The 27,443-nt window shown below is 39.3% G+C and overlaps 1 protein-coding gene across 10 annotated transcripts in view; it reads right to left on the bottom strand.

Moving 5' to 3' along the window:
• Window positions 1–25,277, bottom strand: part of flvcr1 (FLVCR heme transporter 1) — a 35,393-nt gene extending 10,116 nt beyond the window's left edge. For 9 of the 10 annotated variants that reach the window (XR_005941297.1, XR_005941299.1, XR_005941298.1 and 6 more), the window contains exons 1-8: window positions 24,488–25,277; window positions 14,892–15,036; window positions 12,379–12,516; window positions 11,180–11,247; window positions 10,206–10,309; window positions 6,739–6,849; window positions 2,215–2,320; window positions 717–828 (exon numbers count right to left, since the gene is read on the bottom strand). Coding sequence is in view for 2 of the 10 variants with exons in the window: in XM_041173453.1 (XP_041029387.1) it covers window positions 717–828; window positions 2,215–2,320; window positions 6,739–6,849; window positions 10,206–10,309; window positions 11,180–11,247; window positions 12,379–12,516; window positions 14,892–15,036; window positions 24,488–25,114 (1,411 nt within the window). In the remaining 8 variants the exon portion in view is untranslated. Of the gene's footprint in view, window positions 1–716; window positions 829–2,214; window positions 2,321–6,738; window positions 6,850–10,205; window positions 10,310–11,179; window positions 11,248–12,378; window positions 12,517–14,891; window positions 15,037–21,825; window positions 22,714–24,487 lie in introns of those variants that run through there. The other variant, XM_041173496.1, reaches the window with a different exon arrangement.
• Window positions 25,278–27,443: the final 2,166 nt, after the last annotated feature.

Below are 27,443 nucleotides of genomic sequence, written 5' to 3'. Positions count from 1 at the left end.
TGATGAGATCTGGGAACATTGTACATAAAGGACACTGATGCACTGCAGGATGTTTACAGAGCAACGAATATAATTGGGAGACTTGGGGCCCTAAATTGCAAAGAGAAAAATATTCTTGAACATGGATTATCACAAAAGTAAAAGGAAATTAGCAACCGTCAAGGCTGACTAAGAGGCTGAAAGAAAGTATCTTTCGCACCCTTCTCCATATGTAGATTCCCAGCAAAATCAGTTAATGCATTGGCAATTAACTCTTTTTTAAAAAAGCCGGATAAATATATTTAAAGAACCATTGTGAAGGTTCGAAGCACAACAGAGACGTAAGTGGAACTAGTCAGCATTGAGTAGTGCACGTTGTACGATTGGATTAATCCAGAAATTTTGCGTCATTATCCTTCATGTGGGGGGAGCTGGGAAGAGGGGATGTGGAAAGAGAAAAAGAGCAAGAACAGAAGTGGGTCTGGGTAAATTTTCAGAGCTTTTTTCTTCTTGGAGTTTCAGTTGTTGGCTGCCTCCTTCTTAAGATTGATAGGGCTGAGTGTAGTCCTGAATAGGAAAGAACGTACAAGATCTGTGGAGGGAATGGCCTTGATGGGCTGAACAGCCTTTTTCTTGTTCCACAATACATTTTATACGATTGACAGATTAAGGTGCTGCTTCCCTCAGACAGAAATGTATTACAAAACAAGTTTCAAATAGTAAAAGCCACTAATTACCTGTAAGAATGATTCCCACAAAGATCCAAGAACAAAGAAAGAGATTTCCTGCTAACGTGCCATGATTTGCTTTCAGCTTTCCTTGGGCCAGTGTGAACACAATTCCAAAGAGCTGCAATTACATAAAAACTCAATATTGAAACAACTGTCCAAAATTCCTCTAGAAAGAATGAGCAAGTTTGTGTACAGTCCCACAATTACCCAACAATACCTCACTAAAGTGATTATATGTGTACTAATGTTGGCAAGTCACTTGATTGCATCTTGCCAAAAAAAAAACAACTCTTTCCTTGGGGAATCAACAGATGTACAATTTCAGCAGGTATTGCCATGCAGCAACCAGGAACAAGAACCAGAGGGACAGAGACCAAATGTAGTGCCCCTGACACTAAACATATCATTCTAAATCCATAATTGCAACTTAATAATTACCCCTACTGCACTTGTCCAGCTTGCAGCCTGTGGGCCAGATTGCGGCTCCTGGGTCCTCTGCGCTCAGCCCCTCAAACTTGCTTGGCACACAACTGAATTACATTTGAAAAATGCTGTGAAGTTGCTTGTCCAATCACAGGCTGGTTTTTTCCTGCGTTTGTTGCTGACAGGTTCACTAATGAGGGAAAGCGTGAGCGTACGTAAGAGAGGGGAGAAGGGGCATGCATGGGGGTGGGGGAGAAGGAAGAGAGAGCGAACGAGTGAGCATGCGCGAAAGGAGGAAAGACAGAGCGCATGCGCGAGAGGGTGAGGAGTGGGAGAGAGATTGGAGTGTGTGTGTGCATGAGCCTGAAGGGACAATATCTTTGTGCGATAAGAGAGACAGAACGTGTGTGTGTGTGCGTTTGTGTCTCTGTATATGTGTGTGACAGAGAGAGGAGACTGTGTGTACAGCTCACTCCCAGTCTCAGGGCTCTCATTCACCCTCACCCCCACATACCCTCTTCTACTATGAGAGGGTGAGTGAGTGAGCACCCTGAGACTGGGAATGAGTCACACTCACTCTCTAATGGTCATCTTTAATTATTACTCATTTTTAAAAGATCATCAATTCATTGTTTCCACGTTGTTTTCTTGCTCAGTAGGTTGTTTTCTATGTCAGCTTTTAAAAAAAATTCATGTTTAATGTTGTGCCAAACCTTATCTTTCCGATGTTTGCTCATCAGCCCCTTGAGTGAGAAAAAAGTTGAAATGTGGCCCACCCCCCACGGGAAAATGTTGGACAAGCCTGATTTAGCAGAAGATATCAATCTGTCTCAGGGCTAAGACAAAACAGAATATATTTAACATTGCATACTTGATGTTGCAGCAGATCTGACATATTCTCTCTGCTATACAATCACACACCACAGTAGTTAGTACTGAAACAAACTGACTAGAATGCACAAATGATTATGTTGTTCATTAGCTTATTTACCAATTATAAAAGGTATTCATTTTATCAAGATAAACAGCTAACTTTAATGACCCACCCGCTCCAAACACAATGGACCTGCTAATCTCTTACCTGTGCAGATGCATTGAGAAGTCCAGACGATGTCCCCTCTGGTTCTGGATAGGTTATTTCTACACCAAATTCGAAGCCCAGTGGAAGATAACCAGTCATGAAAAAACTGAAAATATAAAAATGTATTTAGTCACTTTGCACAGGAATTGCAGCAAATAACCAAGTGTCAAACCATTTTTGAATCCTTTGACGACTGTGAATTTTCAAATTGTCCAGTTTTAATATCAGCTGTGAAATGTTGAGTAAATGCAAAACATTTTATTCATATACAAAAGTTCTCTCAACCATTTAAAAAATATTCATAGATACTTACAATAATCTAATGTCATGAATATTTATAATTTGGATTTCAATATTTAGGAGATCTAAGTTTTTTTTCAGTAAAATTGAAATTTTAAGATGGTTAAAAAGATAGATCTGGCATTGAAATATGGAGTTACTTTCTCAGATTTTACAAGTTCACCCCCAAGTGTTGTATATGTAAAACGTATAGATTATCAGATCAATTTGGTTAGTAGAACTATTAGTGTATATGTTGATCTAAAAACATGAGTCCACAACAATTTGTAGACTAAAATTGTTACATACAAACCCTTAGAAACCCGCTCTTTAATGGGAGCGTAATTATTTATACATCTTAGAATATAGTTGCATCATTTAGTTAGATCTTGCTTCGAACTAGAGGAAAAAAAAGCATCCCAGACCAGCATGAACTGCTGCACATTCAAACAAACTGCCTTTCTTTGGGTTTGTGTGCACGTAGAATTTACTGCACTTAAACCTTGTTGTTTGCATTAACTTGTGGGCAGTCCTCTAGATTGTGTTTGTATTGAACTCTTCCAGTCCATTGTCCAAGGACTATAAACAAAGTCAACTTACTTTTCTCTAATTATTTAAATCTCAAAATTTAAAATCTATCTTCCAACACTGCAATTAAAAAATACACAGAACTGCAGTGCAACAGACGTCGAAATTTGACTCTGGTATTTAATGGGGACAAACACTTAGTAGACACCGAAACCCACTAATCATTCCTCCCCCCCCAGCTATAAGCCTTCAGATCTTCATATTTGTTCCCAAATTAATAGTCAATGGTATTAGCATGCAGGCATCAGTAACTGAAATGGTATGGTCAAAATAGCTTCATTTAAGACAATACTGTATAAGCAAATAGCAGCCTGCATTGGTTTTAAATCACAAACTTAGCTAGATAAGGATAGCGACAGAGAAGGAGAAAGAATAAGAATGGTATTGGAGAAAGGGAGGTGGTGAAGAATAGTTGCATTGCATCATCACTAACTTATCAGTTATATAATACACATTTCCTGGTTTATATCCCCATCTTATGCCATCAGGTGCAGGGCTACTTTCCCCTCATGTTTGAAACTAGAGTTTGGGTCAGATCAATTTATCTGGCTATTCTACATCTGAGATAAGAATTAATCCCTGCTAAGGATTAATATTTGGATGAACTTGTCCATAAGGTAGCCAGAGAAGTACAACCCATGCAATTACAAAATGTAGAAACACCAATGCTGCTCTGCAGAAAATCTTGCAAAAAGCAGAAAACATTTGCAGTGACCACTCTTCCACTAAAAGAATTTAGCTTCTTGGAAAGGTGCATGTTAAATCACTGAAAGGATAACATATAGATTCGACTCAATGCTGAAATGGAGCTTCTGAATGATAAAGTCCACATTACTTGATCTATTATCTTGCTGATACAACTAAATGGGTGTACAATTCCAATTTCATCTAGGTACAACTATGGTATATGCAGCACAACTCAAGTTAACTCAATGTCAGTACTTTTATCAGTATCCTCCACAAAAGTCCTTAAAATGCACTAGGGAAAATACTTTTTAAAAAAACTATACGCGCTAGCTATTGCACACATGAAACATGCTGTATACCTTCAGATTCTGACAGAACTGCACTACAGGGAGCAGAGAATAGTTTAGGATAGTTGAACTGATGAAAATAAAGTGGCTTTAAATAGAATAGAGAAAAACATCAAGTGATGCCTGACCCCCTTCGATTTTTGGGCACGTACTGAAGTGTGAGCTTCCAGTGAATCATCTTTCTCACTTGTGCGGTTTATAGTCACCAAGACGGCCAAACTGTGTGCTTATTCAGCTCTTGTTCACCACCACAAATGGGGTACCACATGAAGGAAAAGGTTGGAAAACTGATAGTCAGTTCATAATTTAACAGTGCAGTTAACTAATTGTACATCATATGGTATTTTAGACATGTCACATTAGAAAAAATAGGTTACACTAAAGCTGAGTGCAAAACAACTCTATTCAATTTACATTTCATTGAATAGTCAGTAAAGCTAATAAATTTAGTGACTTAGCAATTGAAAGCGATAAATAAAATACAGTACTGCATCCCATAGCAGAGGGAATGTAGTGAAATATCTCATTCAGCTCATAAGTGAACTGAGACAGACATGTACTATGTCTACAACTATAACTTGTATTTTACATTCCGGAAGTGGAAAAGAACAAATTTTCGACAGGTTAATAAAACATTAACCACTGTAAAAAGAACATTTTCACTTTTCACTTATTGAATGGTCCTGGAGCTTTAGCTAATAGATAAACTCTTACAGACAGCTGTAAGGGTAACTGCTCCAGTGTACCCAGCTCTCAGTAAATGTGCGCTATGGACACAATTCATTGTACTTGGTATGCTCACCTCTGAATGAGAAAGGTCAAACCTTCTCAACAGTTCAAAGCTGGGGTAGGAATCTAATTACTCCACTCAGCTCTGAGAATTATTTTCTCAGCCTGCATGGCATAGATTTTCCTTAACTAAAGGTGGGGTGACCACCTCTTCCCAAGCTTTTGTTAATAGTGCTCTTGAACCAGCTGTTCGGAGGTGTGCAGGTGACTTCCCTCCCTTGCTCTGGGGAAGTCTCTCCCCTAGACTAACTGGTTGAGATCAAGAACTCACCATACAAGGAATCGCGCGGTGAACCCATGTCCATTACTCTGTGGCGCAACATGTTAGTACACCACTGGGCCACCTACAAACATTTTAAAAAACATTATGTCCCTAACAGGTATTAAAGAACAGTAAAAAGCGGATACATTGTCACAAATAAACTTGATAAAGATTCCATTACATCTCAATGGAGGGTTCAAAGGGCAAGCTCATTCTCACATAAAAGATACTTAATTTATTGCATTTTATTGACTGGCTGATTAATATATGTGAAATATGTGTATAAATGAAACTCAATTACTGCTAAGCAATTAATATACTGGGAATGTTTCTATTTTTCAACCTTAATGCAGCATTAAAAAAATATGGATGGCCCATGTTTTGTACAAAAACAAGATGTTATTTGAATACAAACGTTGGGACTCTGTGACTGCTACAGCAGAGGCAGCAATCATCAAAATGACAGCCCACAGCAAAACTTTAGGCAGTTACACTGTTAAATTTAAATTGTTGAGCGGGTCACAATGGGAATTACCATTAATTTCTAGGTGCCGTACTATAACAAACTTTGTTTATTAACAGATGTAGAGATTAAAGATGGTTACAAGACGTTCTAATCATGGTTCCATGTTCTATTTTATTCTTCTAGGATGCCAATTAAGTGTCTTATATATTGACCAAAAATCTTTTACAGTCACTCTTGAGAATGCAGGGTAAGAGTTGCTGTCAGTGTTGAGACTGCACTTGCTGGGACTCTAGCAGTCCTATAAATTCTATTCCCAAGATATATTTGCACTTTCCAAAAATTACCAACTTCAACTCACTAAAAAAAATTAAGTTGCAAAAGTTACCTAATTACCGGCATTTGCTCACTCAATCCAAATACATTTGGTGATAAATTAAATCAAGTCAGAGATATCAGGTTTCCCTGCTTACTCTGCAAGTTTATTTAGTGAAAAGCTCAAACAGACCAAAAGGTTCCTGTGTTTTATTCCAATTCTAACCAATAGAGAGGTACAGACAACAGAATGGAACTTACTCCTGTGGTGTAGCGGGGTGAATAGAAAGAAGGCCAAGTTCCCAATTTGCATTGCTATCCCGTGACACTTGCAGAAAATTTAAGTGTGTAGGTATCATGTCAGAACAGGTAGGACTGAAATGTGATACCCACTGAAGGAGAATACTCTGATGACAATCAGCACCAAGGCTTACATATAATCAAACTGAAACTATACCCTAGCAAGGAGTCAATACCCAGTAGAGCAGGCAGGAGAATTGGCAAGGGAAAAAGGGTCACCAAAACTGTCTGGCAAATTTCCATATTATCAAATACTGCATCTTAAAAGATTTAAGTAAATCCAGCTGTAAAATTAACACGACCATTTAACAAGTTAATCTAAATTAGATACAGATTCAAAACGTCACTTCAATGAATAACATTTCTGACAGCTAACATTTTCAATGCAACAGCATATGCAATAACATTCTCAGTTATCTGAATTTTTTAGAGATAGACAAAACATTAAGAACATTCCTTAGTCTATTTTGTTGAAACATAGAATAGTTTCTTACCCCAAGGCTCCTGCTGTGACAAAGATGATTTGGAGGTAACCAAGATTTAATGTGAAGGTGAAAATGAGCATTCCAATAAATGCGATAATGTAGACCGCAAGGGTGGTTTGCCTGCAAATGAGAAAAAGAATTTAAGGTAGAATTCCCATACAACATTCATATCAGTACATTAGTTCTGGACTACTGGGAAAAAACATGCATATATTTAACAATGAAGAAGTATGTTTGCTAAGAACAAATTTCTAGATAAGTATTCAAAATTCTTCTAGTGGATATTGAAAGAGACACTGGCCCAGAATTTGCTGGAGCGTGCCCTGCAAAATTAAGACTTTTTCCCTTACCTCCAGCTCAAAAAGATTTTGTGTTGCGAATTGCTGAAGTATAATGGGGTAGCTGGAACCTTCGTGAATGAAAGGACCACCAGTCTATCCCCTTAACCAATGAGATTTAAGGACAAAAACAGGAAATGACAGAGAAGGAAGTAGGGTGAATTAGAGTAAATTAAGTACAGAATGAAATAAAGAGAGGGAGGAAAGAATAGATTAAGAGAGGAAGTGAGATAAAGGAAAGTAAGTTTTTTTTTCATTCAAAGAATAATTTACTACCTGCATGAATCAGTTTCCAGTTTCAATCGTTCCTTTTCTATGCCAGAGAGGTTGAGTGGCATTGCAGGAACATAAATTTAGTAATTAAAAGCATCCTAACACTTCTAAGTACCAGCCCCAAATTTTTATGGCAAGCTTAATTGGTATTTGATGTGTAAATGCAGCAATTTCCTGAAACTCTTGGAGGGGGTGTTGACAAACTGCCAGTCTCACCACAAATTACTGGACAATTTACACACTAATAATGGCATGCACCTTAAACTCATTTATTTTCCCAGCAAATTCTGGGCCACTGGTTCATGCCAAATTAGGTACAAATAAGCAGACAGATTTCTAATAGGGTTGATACAATAAGTGTTTAAAAAAAAATCATACCTTCCACTGAAATGCTAAACACAATTGGCTGAAGAGTTGTTTCATATCAGAACGTTTTCACTATTGCCCACTAATTGACGTCAGTGAGTAATAGTCTTCAATGACTGATGTTAGCAGACAATAGAACAGACACTGCTGCCCACTGTCACAAAGCACAGGCAAAAAGGGTTACAAAGTTCCCCATTTTGAAAAATAAATTTAAAGTCTAGAGATGTAATAAAAACACCAATTTTGGGCTATTGAAATAAGTTCAAATTATTATTTTTTGGTTAGAGAAGTGATCAAATGTGCAATAATTCCTTCAAACTCTGGCTTAAGGTCAATATTATACCCCTGCAGCTCTCCACGAGTCAAATTTTACACAACTGCATACTGATTCATGAAACACCCAGTATCCTGGCCATCATTCTTCCTTCAACAACATTATGAAAAAGTGCAACTGATTACTCATCATCTTTTATAGCATGGAACATTTGCCCTTCTAAAGGTTTAATATTTATTATAGATGTCACAATGCAACAAGAGCTATGTTAATGAAAATAAAGTATAAAAAGTAATCAATAAGACTAATGGAATGTTGGCCTTCATCTCAAGAGGGTTGGAAGACGTATGTATGGATGTGATGCTTCAGTTATACAGCATCTTGGTCAGAACCCATCCACAGTACCTGATTTAATTTTAGGCACAAAACATCAGGAAATATATATTGGACTTTGAGGGTACAGTACAGATTCACCAAGATGATACCATGGTTTAAATCACGGCTTCCCAAACTTTGGGGGACGACCCCCAGTGAGGTGGTAAACTCAGAGGGCAATGGCTGCCACTAAGCTCAGACTGAGCTTTAACAGTTGCAAACCCCCTTTAAATCCTTGGACTTTTTTTCCTAATGGTGGCCATGGCCTAACGGACAAATCTTGTTTCAAATTCCTAGTTTCCACAGTATTTCGTTTCTATATTTATAGATAGCTTTATTAAGTTATCAAAGGATATGGGCCAACAGCAGCTAAGTGGAGACAAGATAAATCAGCCATGATCATGAATAGCAGATCATGCTTAACAGAATGAATGGCAAGTACCATATCAGTAACTCATCAAAAATTGTGGACATGGGAAGTGGTTTATAAACACCTGAAAGCAATTTCCTGCATCAAAACCCAAGTGCAAGTCCATATGAACACAGCAATTCAAGTAGCATGCCAAATCAACAGGTGCATTAGTCTGTTTTAACTGAATCCTCCTGTTTTTGAAAAACCTAGCAAAAACATATTTAGCCCGAAAAGAAAAGGCTTTAAAAAGCAGGTAACAATTAAAATTGTAATAAATTGCCAATTATTCATTCAGTCGATTAAAGCAAATTTGACTTGTGGATCTGGGCACAAATATTCAGATTGCTATAATAAACTATTAAGAATATGGACAGGTGGAGCAAGTGCTAACTGGTCTTGTATGTCTATATCAAGGTTTTAATATGAAAAATCCTGTCAATTTTCTTGCACACGCATGAACTCCTAAATTTGGATTCCGGTTGAGTTCTTGTTTTCCGTTGTAATTTTGCGTTATTGTCTCACACATAATTAGCTGACTCTCTTAGAACATTAGATGTTGTGTAGAATAATAGGATAACTGATTAAGGATTTAGTTACTGAAATTCAGATACTTCAATTTATCAGCAAATTGTTCAGCAGTTTATTCAAGATTTGACCTAATGAACTTTCTGTTATAGGCACCTAGAACACCCAAAATGCCACTTTGAGAATAATTTAACTGGAGATTGAATGGCAATAGGGAGTTGGATGTGAGTCCAAACACAGCCTTTGCAAAGGAAAAAGTCTTGAGATTGGACCTAAAAGTAGATGAAAAGAACCACAGATTTCTAACCAGGTGAGATGGGTGAGCTTTTTCATCCTTTATTACTGAAGTAATGAGGGGGTAGAGAGAGGAGAGAGGAAGAGGAGAAAGACACACATTGAAAGAAATATATTTACATTCTAAAATACATGCATATATAGCCACATTGCAAACTGAAAGAAGAATGTTATTTTTATAAAACATTTGTACATTATAATCTCAATTACCAGAAACCTAATAATTCAAGGTCTCAGACACAGTTAAAATACTTGGGTAGCAAGCCACAGCTGAGTCAGAATAGCAAGTGACTTTTGAAGAGTTGCCATTATCCTAAGCTATTCACAGGGTAGGACTCTGTAGGCCTAGTGGCACAATATCATTTCCAAACTGGCACCAGCAAAAAACGTTAAGTCTGAGAAGCATAGTACTTAAAACCAAGAATTTTCGCAAAGAGGCTGTCATTATCACATTTAGTCTGATGCCTAAAATGTAGGATCATCATAATTGATCTTTTAGAGCTGCCCAAGAACAAGTAACTAAAATGGATATCAGTAACACTCCAAATATCATCCTAAGAAAAATTTGCTTTCTTTACCACTTACATTGACTGCAGTGAGTGCTGACAACTATACTCACTTGTATGTCTTTGTTCGGTCCACCCAGAGACCAGCGATGATGGAACCTACCATCCCTGCTACCACTAAAGTCAGTCCAATTCTCCCAGCATTCAATTCTTCTCCCTTGCAACAAAAACAGATCGAATTCAAATATGAAATTTTACATTCTTGTATAACACAGTACTAGTAAATTCCCCATGGAGCTCTGCTAGCATAGATGTTTATTGTCATTGGCAATTAAACTGCAACTATAACTTTCTTGCAAACTCCCTAGGTCAGAGGTCAACTAAGGCTGTGAGTAACTATTTGACTCAAATCAGGTCATTAAAGAAAAAGTATTGTGGATCTGTAACAATGTGTAGCAACCTGGTGCTATAAACACAAGATAAATATAAATTAGCATATGCTAAAATAAACGAGGGATGAGAAATAACATGAATGTGGAACTGTGAATCACTATTAGAATTCAAGAAGCGGCTCAAGAACTAAATTCAGTGTTGACTTTTTCGTAAAACAAATCAGTGGACAGAAATACTGTGTGAAGAGAAGGCAACTACGTTATGTAAGAGTTAAATAAATGCATGTAGCAGAGTTTACCAATCTCAGATTCCATTATCAGTGACAGCAAAAATCCCAAAACAAATCTGCACTACCTGCTTAAACTCAGTTTATATCTAATTTAATTAGTGATTTTGGCTTGACACAACTTTATATAGCTGTTCTTTAAAATAAAAATAAAAAATCAATTTTAGTACTAATACAATTAAACTCAAAATACTCTATATGGCTACAAATACAAGTTTTCAAAGTAATCTGTGCTTTCAGAAATCAACTTTTGTTAAGTAAAGCAAAACACTGAATTTTGGTCAAGTAACCGTGCATTTTACTGATGAAGATAAATCACCTTTCACAGGTAAATCAGTTGTTTTAGGGTTAATTGAAGATAGTATTTCAAGAAAAAATTAGTTTTATATTAAAAGATTATCAACTTACCTCATAGTAAGTGATGATCATCTGATTTAACAGTGTTCCTACAGAATAATAGGACCCTGTCAGAATACCTGAACAAATTAAAAACATATGTAATACGTTAGCCGACAATAGTAATACAGTTCTTAAAACTATCAATTTCAATTCAGATAAGTTTTATTCGACTGTACTCCCACCTTTCCTGCTTATTTCCTCAGGATGGAATTGAAAAATATCTAGAAGTTTTAATCAGCCCTATGCTCAACATATCCAACTAATGCATACTGGGAATCAACAAACATTGAACTATATAGGCAAAACTTCTGAGTACAAATCAGAACTCATGAACAAACTATCATCCTTTGGAAAATTTAAACAAGTATGCCATTAACTAAACCATATCAACAGAAGCTATATGAAATTTCTTTATGTCCTGAGTTAGGCATCTCAGTGCAGTACCTGGCCCAAACAACCCTAAGCTTCCATTTTCTGTTCGCCATTGAGGTGATCCTGGAAAATACCCATATACTGATACATACATTGAGCTATGAGAGGGTCAGCTACAATGCCATTCAGCTATATTGCAAAGGCTTTCACAAAAATGACAAAGTACCAGAGAACTGAAAGTACCATTGGACTTTACTCCACCAAGAGCAAACACCTACAGGAAACCAGAGCTTGGAAGTATGAGTTGCTTGGAAGTATGTTTAAAATAGTTTCAAGTCAGGGTTACTAGTAAAATTCAAAAAATGTTTTTTAAAAAAGTAAAATACTTTCATGTTTCAACAAAATTGAAGTCTGTTTTATGTATAATATGTAATGCATTTGGCCAAACTAGTCAGCTGTTAACAGGCTAAGTTGACAAAGCAAAACTTGGACACAAGACTGTGCACTCGGATGAGTACTGCTGGTATGAAGAAAAATCATAGTAGTTAATTAGGAGTGATTTTCTTTAAGGCCACAGTGGCACCACAGTACTTCAGTGCTTTCCCTGCAATAGCAGATGTGATTTGTATATATTGACAGTAATTTTCTATGACTAAAAGACTTGGATCAGGAAAACTAGAAAAACTTCAGAACGGTCACTTTGACAGCTATGAAGAACATTCAACAAAGTAAAGGTTAACTACGAAACAAAGAATGGAGTGAAAAATTTGAAACATATCACTGAAATGTTGAGTAACCCAAATTAAAATTAAAATAGGAATTATGAAATTACTCACCATAACTTAGCAGCAGTAGCACAAATGGAACATTTCTGAACAAGTTTATAATTGATTGTTTGTAGGAATATTCATCAGGTGTGTCCAAAAGCACTGCTTGGGACTGGCTTGGAGGAAGGGGAGGCTTTTCCTTGAATACTATTTAGAAGGGAAAAAAAAAACAAGAAGCTAAGCATACTATGTCAAATTGCAACTTAACATCACAAGATATAGGGGGCGAGAGAGCGATGGGGAGAACTTGTGTAGCAAAACTAAGCAGATGTGATGCAAGAAAGGTCGTATTAATTCTAGAATGTTGAGTTTCTATTCTCCTGCAACATTAGCATTCATTTGTATTTCTTTCTAAAAATTACATTTGGAGATCAAGGCAAGGCATTTTCAATTCCTACTTAGATCTTCAGATTCTAGCTCAGATATCGCCAGATTCTACCAAGGGAAAGAAACAGTAGACACTTGACCTAGATAACTTAACCCAAGAGCTACTTATAGTAATGAGATCACCAAGAAGTCTCTTAAGGTTTATTTATAATTTAGCCTCATTTAAAAAAACAAAAGATATGATGTCTATCGCAGTCCAGTGTATGGACAGTCACTTGGTTTTCTTGGTTACTTTCTACATGTTCTGCACAAATAGTGTTTTTAAATATGTAATCCATTGTTTTACAAAGTCAATTATTTGCCTGTTACAAATTCAATTGCAGGTGTCCTTCTCCTATGCTGGGCATGGAATAAATTAACCCTCCATTGGATCTAAACCCCAACTTGACAGTCCAAATCTTGATAGGAATAGGTTGTCAACAATGAATACAGATGGTTCAAACTTGGACTCAGCTCAATTTCTATTAAATATTAGTAAAATAAGATACTGATTAAAAGGATTAAGACTGATTTTTTCATAAGTAAACTCTGATTCTGGCCGAAGAAATTGGATAGACGTTGAAAAGAAAAACTTGCAGGCCTATGAGCAAAGTGCATGGGAGTGTGATTAATTGCAGTTTCTTCAGAGCCAACAATAGAGGTGATGGGCCAAATGGCAGCATCTTGACCTGCATGACTCTAAATTCTAAATCTAATCCAAGAAGTTCTTACAATTCTTATGGTTCACAAGCCTGGCAGAAGCCTAGGAAACATCATGAATTAGTCAGGAAAAGTGGATGCAGTTCATTTCAAAATAACACCAGCTACTGGATAGCTTGTCCAACTGGGATCCACATGGTTTCCAATCTCTTTCTTTAAAAGGAGATTTTTCTTTTCTTTTCTAGATACTCTGCTAGGTATTAAGATGTTGTACATAAATACTGCTATTGTTTACACTGGGCATTTGTTCCTCTTCAAGGGAGAGTGCAAATCCCCAGAGCGCTCAGCCACCACTGCTTTAATGCTGCTTTCTCGAGCCCGAATCCCTGGGCTCCATGGCTGTCCATCGCCCTGCAACCTGATGTCATTGGCTTCTTGGTTGGACAATCCAAATTTGGAGGAAGCTGTGAGAGAGTCAGTATCAGCCAGTTGGGCATTTGTGTCTGCATCCCATTTGCATGCAATATTATTTGGCAGCATTTGGGACTGAGGTAATTTCTTTGATTTGTCACATAGAAAAATTATTTATTTTACACCATTCAGTTCCAGACAAACTATCCCTAAAATCAGCTATAACTGCCTATTACAGTGAAACAATGCACTAAGTTTCTTTTGAATGCAGGATTACTAGAGCTCCCCCTCCTTTGGGTACCATGCCCTAAGGGCACTGGCAACCATGGCCTTCTACTGGATTGGTCCATGGTTATGCTTAGCAAAGTACTGCAGTGGTTTGCTGTTGCCTTCTGCAGTATGGCTGACTGGGAAATTCACGCGCTCTCACTGCCTTCCATCAACCTGCTTGGCTTCCATGGCCATGAAGTCCTGAAGTGGGACTTGAACTTGGAGCTTCTGGCCAGAGGTAGGGTTGCTACCCACTGTGCCACAAGACCTCCCTACCCACAACTACATACAATATTGAGTTCAGCTTCAATGCAAATCCACACAGATGTTAAAAGTTAATTGCTTTGATTTAGCCAAAGTGGCCTTGAAATATTTTGTACCACTCTATGAGCAAAGGATTATGTTCTGAAGTTCTGGCATCACACCCATGTCCTGAACATCCATGGTGCATTTCTGCAGCAGCTATGATACCTTACCCATGTCCAAAGTGATTCTTTGACCCCCGTAGTTGGTACCTTGGCAATTGCTAACTCAAGCTTACTGAGTCCCTGGGCACAAATTTAAACCAGGGTGGTTTGACAAGCAATTACATGGATTCAGAACGTTATTCCAAGCAAAGCCTATTAACCCGTGTATTTAGCTGCTGACTTCCTATTCAGGAGTGAATGTTTGTTTTCCATGTTGTAAAGAAATTAGTGCTACTACTGTAGCACACTATAGTTGTATACCAAGCCTATGGATACATACCTTCAGATACCAGCCATCAATATAAACTGCTATTTGACTTTCAAGTTCTGAGAAGAAAATAAACTTACCTGCTACAACCAAGATGAAGAGCACTGTGGCTATTGTTGCTGTCCCATAGAACAATATACTTATATTTCTTGCCATAAGGGTAAGATCATCTTTAGTATTAGGCACCAAAATTGGAGGTAAAAGAAAACCAAAAGCCACACCAAGCTGTGAAACAAAAACACAAATCAAACATAAAAATATAGCATTTGTTACATTTAAATAAAAATTACAATTTATAAGTCTGAAACTTCTAATGGAGTTCAGCAGCTCAAGATTAAATACATTGCCCTGGAGGTCCCTCTGCGCTTACACTGTTAACACTTAGAACCTGGATGAAAATTAATTACGCAGTTTCAAAGACTGGGAGTTTTGGCCTATAGTGAGCTATCCGCCCAAGTTTCTTTTACATCCATCAATTAAACCTGTGGCCAAATGAACCTCCACCCACAAAACTGGCCTTGCACCTGGTTCCCAACCCAACAAATGAGTGTCCTCCAAATACATTCCATTGTGGGTGGAGGGGAGGTGTTGAGGTATCTCAACATTATAGCCAGATTATAGTAGAATACAAACTAATTTTTCAGTTTTTAAAAAATTTTTGGAGTGTGTTTTCCTTAATTATCCTCCAAGGCCTGATTTATACTTATGAAGGCACATTACAAGTTGAAAATTTTAGGTTCTTCAACATGTTGTACATGAATAATTAAATAAGGTATAACTCAAGAGACAAACAAGAAAATAGCTAACATAGGTTTGGCATTTCCTTGACCCTCAGCTAGTTACACTGGTTTACGGCCATTTAAAGCTTGGGCATCCTAATGAGTTTGGGAGGATACTTGGGAGTAACTTGACATTAGCAAAACAAGGGCTGGACATATTTTCAGATCCAACTTCCATGTTGTGTCCAAGGAAAAAACTTTAGGTCATCTAATTTAGCTAGTTAGATTCACTGTTTTTCCTGAAAATCAATTGTACATCTCAGCTTTGGTCTAAATACTAATAATATTTGCAAATAATTGATCTTTGTTTAAACTTAAAGCCACCTTAATTGCTTGTACATTCTCAAAATAATCTACTTGAAATTTAAATGTGTCACCCAAAGCATAAAGGTGAATAAATCAAATGTCATTGTCATGTTATTTAGTATTATGAAAAATTCACAATGGAAAACGTGGTCAGGTACACAACACGCTACTTGTGTTTGATGAGTTTCTGCTTAGGAGTTTTATGATCTGATCATCACACTGATATTAGACTTAACAAAAAAGAAAATATCTACTTCAAAATACAAAGATTTCACTTGATATTGTAATATTTATAGAAGTTACAAAGTATCACTTCAAAGAAGCAACAATTGCTGATTAGGATTCCAATTAGAAAGGTGTTGCACGAAACGAGTAGCACAGCCTAAGAGATAAAAACAAAAAACTGCGGATGCTGGAAATCCAAAACAAAAACAGAATTACCTGAAAAAACTCAGCAGGTCTGACAGCATCGGCAGAGAAAAGAGTTGACGTTTCGAGTCCTCATGACCCTGGAACAGCAATTCTGTTGAAGGGTCATGAGGACTCGAAACGCCAAATCTTTTCTTCTCCGCCGACGCTGCCAGACCTGCTGACTTTTACCAGGTAATTGTTTTTGTTTTAGTACAGCCTAAGGTCTATTTGAAGCATCTCTTCACTAAACCTGTGGGCCTTTGAAGCTTTGTTCCATCTGTCCTTGGGGCTCCCTTCACAGCGTTTAATTGATGAAGAAAGAGCTGATACTCAGTACTGTTTCCTCTTCAGCAATCAAGGGTATTTCATTAGCAGGGATTATCCCAGCTTTTGTAACAAACCAGAAGTGGTAGTCTAAAGTTTTCTCTTCCTGCAAATAGTTTAGCCGCTATTTACAACTTGAGTAGAAACTCAATAACTGGGAACTATCAGTCCCATCACTGCATGGAGCAACATTTCTGCAGTTTCCACTCGAGCAAGACGCTGATCAGAATTGTGGCCTGACAGAAATATTGGAAACATAAACAGACAGATGCTATTTGAATCCATATTTTGAATAATAATTTAGCCTTGTTTGAAGCTTTTAATCACCATTTTTGACATACATGTCCCATACAGAAAGATACTGTTTTGTTGGGTAGTTTTCATTATTCTCCAGATCTGAGTGGTTGCATTTTTGAACAATTCCTGTAAATCTATTATTAAAAATAAATACTATTACAAGGTTCAAAAGAAATAAAGCTTCTAAAGATGGCACCCTTACAAAATGCAAAAGCTGAAAGGGAAAACTAAGAAAAAAAATGAGGGATCAAGTAATAATCCAATAATAATTTTAACTGAAAAAAAGCTATATTTTTGTGCTATCTCCCAATGGATTCACCAATGGAACAAAAGTATAATTTTCTTTTCTAATCTAGCTCTTGCACCTGAACAATATTATTAAGTAAAGGCTAAACTACTAGATAAATATTGCCTGCTCTTCCCATCAGTTAAGAATGGAACACATCACACTTGGCCTGAAGAAAATCAAAAACAAGATCGAGTATTACTATGTGCTCGCTGAAAATAGCAGCCTTAGAGTAGGCATTTGTTTTTGCACCACCTTGAAGATTTGGGATGGGAAACTGGGAGTGGGAAAAAAATGTCAGCTCACAAACACCACTAACCTCTGTTGGAATTGTGCACACGGATCCCTAGGACAGGATTGTTCTCACCAATTCCCTTCAAGCCCACTGGAATCATGACTGCTTTGGTGGCTATCAGAGGGCAACAAGTACTTATGATATAATACATAGTTGACTCTCAACCAACTTAAGCAGCTTAGCAGCCACTCAGCTGCATAACTTATTTATGGGAAGACCAGAATTTATTGCCCACCTCTAATTGTGCATAAGGGTTTTCTTGAACTGCTGCAGTCCCTGTGGTGAAGGTACTCCTATAGTGAGGAAGTTGCAGGAATTTGACCCCGAAAAATATTTCCAAGTCAGGTTGATGTGCAACCCAGAGGGGAAATTTGAGGTGGTGTTCACACGTGCATTCTACCCACGTCACTCTTGGGTGGTTCGGGCCAGAGGATTGCGAGGTCAATGAATCCTTGCTGAGTTGCTGCAGTGCATCTGACGGATTGCACATACTGCAGCCGTATGCACCAGTGGTGGAGGGATTGAACGTTTTAAGGTGTTGGATAGAGTGCCAATCAAGCAAGCTGCTTTTCCCTGGATGGTGTCAAGTTTCTTAGTGTTGTTGGAGCTGCATTCATCCAGGCAAGTTGAGAGTATTCCAGTGCAAGACTGATTTCTCTATTGCAGGTGGCGGAAAGGTTTTGGGGAGTCAAGGGGCAAGTCACTCAGTGGAGAACAACCTGCTGTTGTAGCCTCAAAATATATGCAGCTGGTGCAGTCAAATTTTTGATCAATGGTGAACCCCAGAATTTAGTGATGGTAATGTCATTGAATGGCAAGAGGAGGTGGTTAAACTTTCTTGGAGATGGTTATTGACCTTCCAAGGAACAAATGTTCCTTGCCACTCATCAGCCCGAGCCTGAATGATGTCCAGTGTCGTATGCGGGCACAGATCCCTTCACTATCCGAGGAGCAGCAAATTAAACTCGACACTGAAATCCTTAGCTTTTTACCTTGTGATGGGCTAAAAAGGTAATTGATGAACTACAACATGGACAACAACCACATCAGCTTTCCTTTATGTTAGTTATGATTTTAGCCAATGGAGGGATCACCCTCCTCCTCCCCCCACCAATGCCAGCTACAGCTGTATGGGAGCTTCATGGCTAGAGCGACTGCTTGTTCTGGAGTCTTCAGCACCTCAGCTGGGATGCTGTTGTGGCCCATTGTCTTTTCTGTTTCAGTGCACTCCGCTGCTTCTTAAGTGGAGTGAATTGAATTGTCTGAAGGCTGGCATCTATGATGGTGGAGAACCTCAGGATGAGACTGAGATGGATTATCCATTCAGCACTTCCGGCCAAAGATGGTTGCAAATACTTCAGCCTCATTCTCACATCTGGGCTCTGCTATCACTGAAGATGGGAATACTTATGAAACCTAACTCCCTACTAATCCCCATCCTCCCTTACCTCCATTCATGCTTTAATTGGTATCGACCACCATTCACAATTGAATGTGCCAGAACTGCAGAACTTTGATCTGATCCATTGGCCATTTGATCGCTTAGCGATGTCCATTGCATGTTCAGCATGCATGCAGTACTGTGCGGCAGCATCACCAAGTTGGCACCACAATTTTAAGTATGCCTGGTGCTGCTTCTGTCATGTTCTCCTCTGCGCCTCATTGAACAAGGGTTGACCCCTGGCTTGATGGCAACGTAGAGTGAGGGATATGCAAGGCCATGAGGTTACAGCTTGTGGTGGAATACAATTTTGCTGCATGTTGCCCACATGGTTTCAGGGATGTCCAGTTCAGCTGCTAGATCTGTTCTGGATCTTTCCCACTTAGCACAGTGGTACTGCCATGCAACACAATGGAGGATGTCCTCAGCCTGCAGACAGGACTTTGTATCCCTAAGGACCCTGCAATGGTCACTCCACCAATACTGGGCAGATGCACCTGCAACAGGTAGGTTGGTGAGGTTCTCTAACCACCTGCCATAACCCCAGCTTGGCACTTATGTCCTTCAGCACTGGGTCAGCAGTGATGCTACCAAGCTACTTTTTATGATGGATATTGAAGCCTCTTACTCAGTACCTTCTGTGCCCTTGCTATTCCTCAGTGCTTCTTCCAAGTGGTAATCAACATGGAGGGGTACAGATTCATCAGTTTGGAGAATGGTAGGCAATAACCAATAAGGGGTTTGCTTGTCCATGTTTGAGATGATCCTATGAGACTCCATAGACTCTCAATTTAATGTTGTGGGTTCCCAGGACCACTCCTTCCTCACTGTATACCACTGTTTGGCCATCCCTGGTGGGACAGGACATAACCAGGGATGGTGACTGAGGAATTTTGGACGCTGGTCGAAGCATTTCATTCTTTGAGCATGACTGTGTCAAGCTGTCGCATGTCAAGCCTACGGTACAGTTCTCCAATTTTGGCACAAGTCCCCAAATGGTACTGAGCGGGTTGCAGAGTTGACTGCTTTGTTATGTCCGAATCAGATGTCGAACGTTGATGCCAGGTGGTCCATGCAGTTTTATTCTAACTTTGTTGCAGCACCTTGCAGCAACAGTGACTCGCTAGGCCACTTCAGAGGACCATTAAGATTTAACAACCTTTCGGTCAAGTTACATAAAGGCCAAACCAGGTAAGGACAGATTTCCTTCCTCAAGAGTATTAATGAATTTTATGGTAACTCGGTAGTTTCAAGGTCACTATGACAAACTAGCTTCTTATCCCAGATTTATTTGATTAACTTGAATTTAAATCCTCCAGCTGCCAAAAGGGGATTTGAACTCGTCTCCAGATCATTCATCCAGGCTTTTGAATTACTGGTCCAATAACAAGCACTATGCTAATGTTCCCAAAACTCAAATCACTACTCAAGACAGCCCATTACTAGGGATGCGCAACAAATGGAAGCCTTGTCACGTGATAGGTGCAAATCGATGAATTTATAATCAGTTAAGATACTTCAGGAAAGGACAGCAAAGTATGGGAGTTGATTGTAAACCACATTTCCCCTTCCCGACTAAAACTTGTCAAAACCACAATTATTCTCATTCACCAAATGAGTTCCCAGTATAACACTTCTACGAGAGTGGGACTGGAGATATATTAATAGATTGTAGAATTGGACGGGGAAAGAGGAAGAGGTGGTGAGCATCATGTATCAATATGCCACCTAGTTAATCAAGACTTCATGCAAGGTTCTTAAATCACAAGTTAGCAACCCAATTAAAAACTGCCTACCTCGTTCCTGGTTAGGATCATTCAAGGCACCTTTTCATCCAGTCCAAACTGGATTAAAATACAAAATCCAAAGATGGAAGGGCAGTGTTAATTAGTTTCTGCACCACAAAGGCAGAGCTTAATGTAATCGGGCACAAGTGACCATGATAGTGTCACAGGTTGAAGTAATAAGACTGGTTTGAAGTGAAAGTGACAAACACAAATCCATTTTAGTACTGTATCCCCACACTGTACTGAACATCTGTATGTGGGAACCTGATAAGAGGATTAGAGTTGGCTATTAAGTTCCTGAGTCTAATAGCCCAAACTTATTATCCAAATTCACAAATGAAGAACAGCCAATTGGGGAGACATTGAAGGACTACCACAGCACATGGCGCTGCATCCCAGAATTTTCCCCCTTCCAGAAGTTAAAGAGAGAAAAATCCAGAAAATAGACAAAAAAAGACTCCTCCACCCTCAAGATTGACTCAAGCAAGGATCTGTTCTCAGATGAAGTAAAAGCATTATTTTTGGTATAGAGCCATAGATTGATGCCAGTGATGATGGAAGTGAAAATTGGCTGAAAGCGTGATGTCGCATTTTAATCTACTCATTGAACTATAAAACCAGTCTAAAAGCTTTTACTTTTAGTTATCATGTATGGAGAAGTTTACTGATCAGTATCCATGTGGGCTGAGCTTCAGAAATGGTATAAACAAAAGAGTTCAAAGCTCCATGTGCTGGTTAGTGCTTCATATTCTATTTTTAAATAAATGCTATTCAACAGGTGTCAATGACTGATTGAATAATCTATTACACCAGCTGTACCCTGAAATGGGCATCTTTGGATAGAAAAGGACATCGCCTAGGCTGACTAGATTTGTCTTTACCATAACATTCAGCCAGCTTGACTGGGTGTAAGTATGCCATTATTGTGTTACTCACTATTTGGTTCTTTCGTATCTCAAACAGTTGACATTTCAGCTCCTAGTTCCAACTAACAATTTTGTGTTAGTTCCTGTAATGGGTTGGGTGATTGTGACAAAATCAGGTATACATCTGGCACAATCATTCACTATTCCCAGTAGGCTTCTTACCTCACTTGGGCTGCGTGGAGCACCGTTATCCAGGTATGCCAATATAGTATGTTGGATAGCATTTGAATGTTGAAGAAATTCCATTATTACGTTGATCATAGCTTCTGCAAAAGATTTATATACCTGGATTTGGGAGCTAATTCTACTGTATTGTGATGAGGTCAAGTTTCAAAAGCCATGGCTCCATATTGTAGAATCATAAGATGCATTATTCAAGCAGAGCTGCCCACCATCCAACGAAAGATATTAATGCTCGTTTGTTATAGGCACTCTTGTTGAGTAAGCTCGCACTTACTCCGGTGTCTATCACTCCTTTCATAGGGATGTGCAACACGATCATTTCAATCACGTGACTTGGATAGGTTACTTGACATATTCATCACCTATTCTGCATTTGGGCATGGACAGCCCAGGTTATCGCCCTCTGGCTGTGTTATTTTGTACACCATCTTCTGAAGCCTTGGGTTCCGTTGTTTTGTACTATTCCCCGATTTAGAATGACAGGGTCACACGAAGCAGTTTTGTTTACCGCACAATCTGCAGAGTTTACCTCTGGCAGGCAGGATACTTGTCCTCTGTGTAGAGGTTATTACCATCAGAATCATTTGAAGATGCTATTTTGTTCCTTGGAACTCTATTTGTACTCTGTTATGACATGTTGTTTATGGGTGTTATTACAATGCTGTGTTTGTTCTATGCCTGAAGCTTGCAAGTCAGAAGTTTTCAATATTCAATCTATGCCCGTGGAAGGTATCACATCTGTGATTTTTCATGCAGCTGCTAATTTATGGAAGTTGAGAGGTACAGATCTAGTGCCTCATTCAAGTTTCTGTCTAGCTGGTCTAAACATTCTAAGTTTTTCTTCAGCACAAGGTTTGCTCACAGCTGTGTCATAGTTTGCCTCACCTGTTTTTGCTACTGTAATATAAAAAACAGAATGGCATACTTGTTAGTCCTGTCTGTTATGTCTGAAGCAATCAAAACTCAAAACGTCTGATTCCATTTTCTCCTTCAATCCGAGAGAACTAATCAACATCTGTATCAGCTGGAAAAATGATGGAAATCCTTGTTGCCATTCCTTGGGACTTTTTTTTTTAATAAGGTATTAAGTTCAGCAGTACTGCACAGAAATGTTCTGGAATTTTCCTTTCATAAAAAACTTTATTGTCAGGTTTTAAGAGAAAATAGAAGACATGTTAAAGCATACACAAATAGTAACAAAAATGGTTGCTCAAACAAATATAGTGGAAACCAAATACTTAGGGACATGTCAAACCCCCATGAGCCAAAAAAGGTAATAAAAAAGGGTGAAAAAAAGTTAAGAAATAAGGCCTGAACTGATTGATGGATACAGAATTAATCATTAAGAGCATGAAAGAGCGTATCTCAGGGTGACAAAACTGCCACTGCCTGAACAGAATAGGGGAGGGGCTTTGCCAACTTATCAACCCCTCAAAATAACATCCACCAACCATGCCATAATCTCAAAGTGCAAATAAGAGGAAGAAATCTGGAAATATCAAAAAGAACGATCAAAAAAGGAGAGCAAGCCAAGGACTATCACATTTCAGGCTATTCGACTCAGATAGTCAATCATTCAAACAGATGAATGCTCACTGATCAATCTGGCTCCAATAAATGAAGGCCAGGGTTTCAGGAACTTGTCATTACAAAAACAGCATGTGACTTGTTCCACATGACCTGCCAATTACAGGCTGCCCTGATGCCAGAGGGCTAGGATACAGCTCCCAGCTGATCTACCTCCAGTGGAAGACTTAAAAGAAAAAAAGATATCATCTTGCGCAACATTGCTGATGTCCTCCGATCTCATTGCCAAAGGTCATAAACAATGGACACAAGATACCAATTACAAACTCTTACAAACTGCATGCTAGTCAGGACACCATTTTCTTCTGCCATGTTCTCTTAGCTGCCATCTTCTTTGAAGACTTCCTGCTTTAATCACATAAGTGATGAATTCCACTTAAATTAAGAAATGCACGTGTTATGAATGCGCTATATGTCCCTAACTCGGAGAAGGGAGAGTTAAAAGCTGGCATCGTGGCTGGGAGGGGAATGTAACTGCAGATAACGGCGTGGAATCCAAGATAAAGCCAAGTTCAAACATTTGCGGCTAAGAAAACCGTCTAGATTGCCAGTCCCGTCATTTTTAAAGGAGTGGGAGGTCCAATAATCATGTCTTGGCGGTTTAAGAGGGACATAAATTCAAGGTGGTCATTCTTGAACCTCGCTCAGGTTAAGGGACGGGGAGGGTAGAGAGAGAGAGCGTTGCAAAGAAGAGGAAACGGCAACGTGACAAATTTCACTGCGGGTTGGGGCAACGCGGCTTCTGGAACATTCGCCGAGGGAAACGCACCCCACCCCCTATCCCCGGGGAGGGGAGGGGATCGGAAACGTGCCAAGTGGCGGCGCTCCCGCTGTGGCGAGTTTCCGCATCACCGGGAAAAGGGGGAGGGTCACCCCGTTCGTGCGCCCAAATATAGGCGGGAAGGTTGCCGATACCCGACAAGCTGATGCCTCTTTTACCCAAAGTTAAGAGGGCAAGAGCGGAGAAAATTAGCGTGAAGCTGCCACCCCGCCCCGGCCGAACCCCCCCCCCCCCAAACCCCGGGTTAAACCCCTCACACTACATGCTCCTTACCTGATTGCCCAGGACGGCGGTGGCACACGCTGTAGACACCTCTTTAGGCCCAAACCATACTGATGCCACTCTAGAGGGCAGCCCAAGGATAAAAATCTGAGCGATGGAGCAGACCGTCTGGGCGAACATGGTCACTCCAAACAGGTCCTGCCTCACGCTGGCGATTTTAATCCATGCTCCGATGCAGTTGAGGCCGGAACCCAGCAGCGCCACGGTCCGCAAGCCTTTCTTGTCCAGCAGCCAGGCGGCGGGGAAGATAAGGGGGACGTATACGAGCATGTAGACCACCGAGAGCCAGTCGACTTGCTCGTAGGAGACTTGATAAAAATGGCAGAAGATGTTGGCGATGATGCTGTACTGGATCCACTGGAAGGCGTTCACCATGGAGTAGAGGCTGAACACGGTAAGGATGAGGAACCGTTTACAATAAACCCGGGTCTGGATCGGCTTCACATCGCCGGTCAGCATAGCTTCCCTTTCCTCCGGGGACCTAACACCTTTCGCCGTTTTTCCATCTTGCACAACGCCTTCGATATGGCCATTAATGCCATTTATAACCACATCTTTACCGCAAGCAGTAGGTATTGTCTTTGTGACAGGGCATCCTGTTCCATCGGCATCTACCATTGCTAGCTGTCGTTTATTTTTTCGCTGATATATAAATATATAGCTTCTCAAGAAATTAAAATCTATTTCTATAGGTTATATTGTATTTTTTCTAAAAAATTAAGCCAGTATTGTGCAATAAATTGTGCATAAAACTGCTTCTTAAAGATGCTTCGTAACTGAATGAGAATGGCTCCGGGATGCAGCCGTTTATGTAGCCGCCGCGGACTCCAGCGGGGCGGGGTGATGATTGACATCCCTCTGGGCCAATTGAACGTACGGACGAGGGAGGGCGTATATGATTAACGCGGCTCCTGACCAATTCAGTGCCGAGCAATGAAGTGCATAGTAACCAATGGGACGCCCGAGCCGAATATAGAGCTGACCAATCGGGCACACAGGTAGGGCGGCGTCCAGAGATGATTGACATCACACCTGACCAATCGGCTGCCAGCGATCGCACCGATGTGAAAAATGCGCAATCTTCGCCAGAGAGAAATTATATTTTTTTGAGAATGTCAAAATATTAATGAAGAGAACGAACAAATCCGCTTGCTAATTAAAACTCAGCTTAATTCGATCTGAAAACATAAGCGCATTGGAATTCGTGTCTTGGCATTAAGTAAGCCAATTGCAAAATCTGCTGATGTGACATCATTGTTCCGCTATGGTTAGTTTTGAAAAAAATATCTTGAGGTACTGTGTTTTGTGTAGGATTTTAAGCATTTAGTAAACATTTAATGGTAATAAGGCATCCACCACGCAACCACGTTTAAATGTTTTCACACGAAGTCTTGTTTGGTGAAACTGACGACATCTAAAGCCAATTTCAGCAAATGTATTCACAAAATGGCTGTTGGTATCATGTGACTACCTTTTCCTCTCCCCTGAGCCCAAGTGGCAAAATAATTAATGTGTGCACCATTTGTTTGAGAAATATAATCCAAGAAAAAATGTAATTCAGTTTACCAATTGTTTTTGCAATCAAACATGAATCAATATGTCCAGACCTGCATTCACAGATTAAATAAGTATAATAATTATTTGTGGAATTCTTATAATCTTAATCAGGCAGTCGATGAATATTTGGTTAGAAATTTCCTTCGGCATCTCTCCAATGATTTGGAACTGTGGGTTTTCTGGATAGATGAGCTAAAATAAGCCACTCATTTGCATTTATTTCACATCTCTTCTCACCCTAAGCAAATAATAAAATAACACATGCAGATGCATCACAATTTTGTAACAAGTAAGGGTGAATGAATAAAGGGCCATATAAACAAGTTTGGTGAAGACATTAAGTTAGGTGGCACAGTAGGTAACATCAATGGAAGCAGAAAACCAGATAAACGAGTGTGCAAAACGGTGGCAGATGGAGTTCGTGGGGAGGTGCGAGGTCATTCACTTTGGACCTAAGGAAGCTAAATGATGAGAAGCCAGGAACTGTGGAAGAGCAAAGAGATTTAGGGATCCATATACAGAAATCACTAAAAGCTATAAAGGGTAGATACAATAATAATGTATCCAAAGGGGCTGGAATACAAAGGGATGCAAGTTATGCTTGTATAGAGCACTGGTTGTACCACATCAATTCTAGGCACCGTACTTAAGGAAGAAGGATATATTGAGGGTGGGGTGGGGTGGGGTGGTGGCGGAAACAACAGGGATGGAAAGACAGGGTGGGAGATTCAGCACATATTCACCCAATCATACTTGGACTAAAAGAGTTAAATTATGAGGACAGTGTAAACTTGGCATGAACTCCCTTGAGTACGGAAGATTAAGAGATGATCTGAATGAGGTTTAAGGTGATTAAAGGATTTGATAGCGTAAATAGAAAATATTTCCTCTGTTGAGAAAGTCCAAAACAATTAGAGCTAGGTGAAGTCGGGAAGCATTTCTTCACACAAATGATTGTGGAAATCTGGAACACTCTTCCTCAAAACTGCCGACGCTAGGTCAATTGAAAATATCAAAGCCAAGATAGATTTTTGTTAGATAAGGGTATCCAGGATATAGAACAGTGGTGGAAAAATGGAGTCCAGGTATAGATCTATCATGATCTAATTGAATGGCGGCAGAACAGGGTTGAGGAGCTAAATGGCTACCTCCTGTTCCCTTGTCTATTAATAGCCTAAAATATTGCAATGTATGAAGTCCAGTATTTAATTTAATAAGAAAAAGAAATAAGAACAGCAATAGGCCACATGGCCCATCAAATCTGCTATTTAATAAGATCACGGCTCTATTTATATCAACTCCACATTTCTTCACTGGCCCCATATCCCTTAGTGTCCAAAAATCTATTGAGTGGAGTCTTAAATATACTCATCAACTGAGCATTCACACT

Source organism: Carcharodon carcharias, chromosome 2 (assembly GCF_017639515.1).
Source record: "Carcharodon carcharias isolate sCarCar2 chromosome 2, sCarCar2.pri, whole genome shotgun sequence".
NCBI lineage: Eukaryota > Metazoa > Chordata > Chondrichthyes > Lamniformes > Lamnidae > Carcharodon > Carcharodon carcharias.
Note: the sequence above shows the minus strand (reverse complement) of the source record. Positions and strands in the feature narration are given on the sequence as shown.